The 3268-nt window shown below is 57.0% G+C and overlaps 1 protein-coding gene across 1 annotated transcript in view; it reads left to right on the top strand.

Moving 5' to 3' along the window:
• The first annotated feature begins 566 nt into the window (after nt 1-566).
• The window catches only part of GRIP2 (glutamate receptor interacting protein 2), a 406226-nt gene continuing 403524 nt past the window's right edge, over nt 567-3268 (top strand). Inside the window, exon 1 of the mRNA XM_069083863.1 lies at nt 567-881. Coding sequence (XP_068939964.1) covers nt 716-881 — 166 coding nt within the window. The 5' untranslated portion in view covers nt 567-715. The remainder of the gene's footprint in view (nt 882-3268) is intronic.

The raw sequence follows: 3268 nt of genomic DNA, 5'->3' as shown, positions 1-3268 counted from the left end.
AGCCAAAGGGATGAAAGAAAGAGAGGCAGGAAAAAGCTAGAGGAGAGAAAGGAGGGGAGCAAGGGAAGAGGGAGGAGGGACCAACCGAGGGAGTGAGGCGACAGAAACACAGAAAGGCAGACAGAGAGACAGACAGCCAGAGACAGAGAGAGGAGAAAAAGACTTTCCCCCTATAAAAGGATTGTACTACTGTCGCGATCTCCCCATTCGGGCCCTAATTGCCCCACTGTCCAGGCAGGGGCCGCGGGGTTTGGGGCTTTGCACTCCCCCGCCCTCGCTGAGAGCCGCGGCGCAGGCTGGGCGCTGCATCTCTGTCCCCGGGGCTCCCTTGTGAGGCCGGAGGGGGAGAGCGAGCTCCCCATCCCTGGCGCCCCCCTCGGCTCTCTTGCTACTTAGTACGTTCCCCACCCCACGCGGGCACCGCAGCTCCTGTGGCTCGCTCCAGGCCGGGGAGAGACACTCGGTTTGGAGCCCCCAAGTCCGGTGCAGCCCCTGCCAGCTGCTCCGACGTCAGAGGCGAAGGCGGCCGGACGCGGGGGCTGGCGCGCTCTCCTCCGCCACCCTTCTTTCCTTCCAGACCTGCCTTGCCCTGCCCAGCCTCGGGTGCCCGCCTCTCTCGCTCTTCTCACCCTCCTGACGCCCTCGCTCCTCTCTCTCCCGTGGCCCCTTTTTGGCCCCCGGCCCTGCACCTCATGGAGGAGCCCGGTGCCCACCCATGTCCAGCCTGGTAGGTGGCGGGTTGCCCGCACCGCATCCCCAGAGCTGTCCGGTCGCGTGGGGGGGGCTCCGTCCTGCGCAGCAGCCCCATCGCTGCTCCTGCGCCGGGATGCCAGGCTGGAGGAAGAACCTTGCCCTGTGCCTGCAGCGGATGCAGGATGAAGGTAAGACGCGACCGGCTTGGGTGCGCGTGGGAGGGGCCGAGGCGGGGAGTGGAGCTAGGGCCTGGGGTCCTGGAGGGGCTGGGGGACCCTGGGCCCGGGGACGGGGCGCCAGCTTCAAGGACTGAGTTCGCAGCAGCGGTAGCCGAGACTGGGGTGGGGGGCGCACGTCCGGCGCTGCATCCCGGGATCTTCGTTCTTGGAGAGCTCTGATCTCCCCCTCCCCACTTCGATCTCCTGTATGAACTGCCTCCTGCTGGGGGGATTACAGCAGGCGGGCGCTTGTCCTGTTTTCCCGAGAATTTTTGCTCGAGGGACCAGCACCGTCTGATGGACATAGCAGCATCTGTTCGGCCCTAGGGGCGCATAAGGATTGGAGGGCAGGGGCAAAGGGAAGCAAATGACAGAATCTTGACTGTGGAGGATCTGAGTCTAGCTAGGAAATCTCGGGGTGGGGGTTAGGTGAGGAGTAATACTATCTGCAGAGAGAGTGGGGAAGGAGGTCTCGGGCTCCAGCCGAGGGAGGGGTGTGTGTGTGTGCTCTCATTCACGAGGACCAACTTTCTGGAAGCTCCTGTCAGTTTGCCCCGGTGCCCCCCTCCCCCGCCGAGCGGGTCTGGCCTGAATTTCTGCTACTGTGAGAGGGGGTGTTGGTGTTTGACCCGCCCCGGACTCCGCTTCAAGGCAAAGGGACCGCCTGTGATTTCACCTTGCTTTTTACCCCGGGCTCCTGCCGTCTGGCCCGACAGACCCGCAGTTAGGGAAAGTTGCGGGGGAAACGATTCTTCTAATCAGGAAGTATAAAACGGAAACGCAGTGTGGACTCTGGGGCTGGCTAGCGAAGGACTTAGCGTAGGTGCGTCCACACCTTCCCCCTTCGTATTCCTCCTCCCCCCCTCCCCCACGGCCTCCCCCAGACCGCAGTGCTGCAGTGCTTCCTGCTAGCCTGGACTAAGCCGAGCTGTGATGTGCGGAATGGTCTGCCTAAACTTGAGGGCTTTCGGAGAAGCCCCCCCAGGACCTGTTGTTCCTTCTGCCTCCTACGCGGCCGGCCTGCCCTGGTTTGCTTCCTTGAAGAGTCAGAGGCTCAGGTCCTAGTGGGAAGGCATCAGAAGGCAACTTCTTAGTCCCTGCTTGCCCAGGCTCAGCTTCTGTTTTTCCAGGTTAGGGAGCCTGGACTACTCGATGCCAGAAAGTTTTTCATTTAAAAAAATTGCAGTGCTGGCCCTAAAATGGAAAGCTTGTAGGGGAGGAGGTTCACCCTCTTTCTGATCTCTCCCATCCCTCACGCTGGGGTTAGCCTCCCAAAGCCCTTGTGGGTGAACTGACTTCTCCAGCCATAATGAGGGCTGACAACTTGGGTGGAGGGCGGTTGGGCTGTCTTGGGAATGAACAGGTTAACACTCGTGGGTCTGACTTATTCATGACAGTGTAAGATGCCCTGGCCAGAAGTATCCTCCCCCCCCCCCCCCATTTCAAACTAGGGCAGTTGAGGGAGACTTCAAGCCAGGCAAACAACCATCTGTGACTGGCGAAGAGGCCCGTGTGTCTGTATAATGTATTACATATCTGTCTGTAGGTCCTGCTATGTTCCCTGAGAAACTTTTCAGATCTCTTTTTAGAAAAGAACAAGTGAGAGAAACAGTGAATGAGGAGGTGGCAACCTGTTGCAGTCTGTTGTGGCCACAGTGCCTATTGTGTCTGACAGCTGTGGTCCAGTGACTTGGACCACTATCTATTTATCTTAAGCTACAACTTCTCAGACTAGGATGTTTGTAGCTACTAATTGAAGGACCATCAGCGGCTGATCTAAGAAGGTTAGATGTTGTCTTTGGAGCTTTGGAGAGCACCACTCCCAGAAGCTCATGTGACTTGGTAGTGCTGGGGAATGTGAAACAGGACAAGGAAGCCTAGGGTAGGATCTGAAGTGGATGTTGACACAGAAAATGTGCCAGTGGTAGCCCAAATTCTCCCCAAACTGGGGTGGCGGGGGAGAGCCTGATTCTTTAATAGAGGAGCAGGAGGGTTGGGAGGCATCTGGAGGAGAGGGGCTCATCAATTTTAGGACTTGGAGAGGCCTTGGAGATCATTTAGTTCAAGCCTCAATTTTAAAGCTGGAGAAACCAAGGCCCAGAAAGTTGAAACTTTATCAAGGGACATTCACTCCAGCAGAGCATTTCCCTAATCTGTCTGCTCATATGTATTACTTGTTTGTAGCTGGGATTGATTGAATATAATTGAAAAGAAAGGAGGCAGAAGCCATGGGGTGAATGTTACCTTTCTTGCTATAAATAATATCTACCCCTTTCCTCTCCTCTCTCCTCCTCTGTCTTCTCTTCTCTTCTCTTCTCTTCTCTTCTCTTCTCTTCTCTTCTCTTCTCTTCTCTTCT

The sequence above is a fragment of the Petaurus breviceps genome, unplaced genomic scaffold (genome assembly GCF_028583685.1).
Source record: "Petaurus breviceps papuanus isolate PSGF00001 unplaced genomic scaffold, PetGlider_PUasm1.0 174, whole genome shotgun sequence".
Classification (NCBI taxonomy): domain Eukaryota; kingdom Metazoa; phylum Chordata; class Mammalia; order Diprotodontia; family Petauridae; genus Petaurus; species Petaurus breviceps.
Note: the sequence above shows the minus strand (reverse complement) of the source record. Positions and strands in the feature narration are given on the sequence as shown.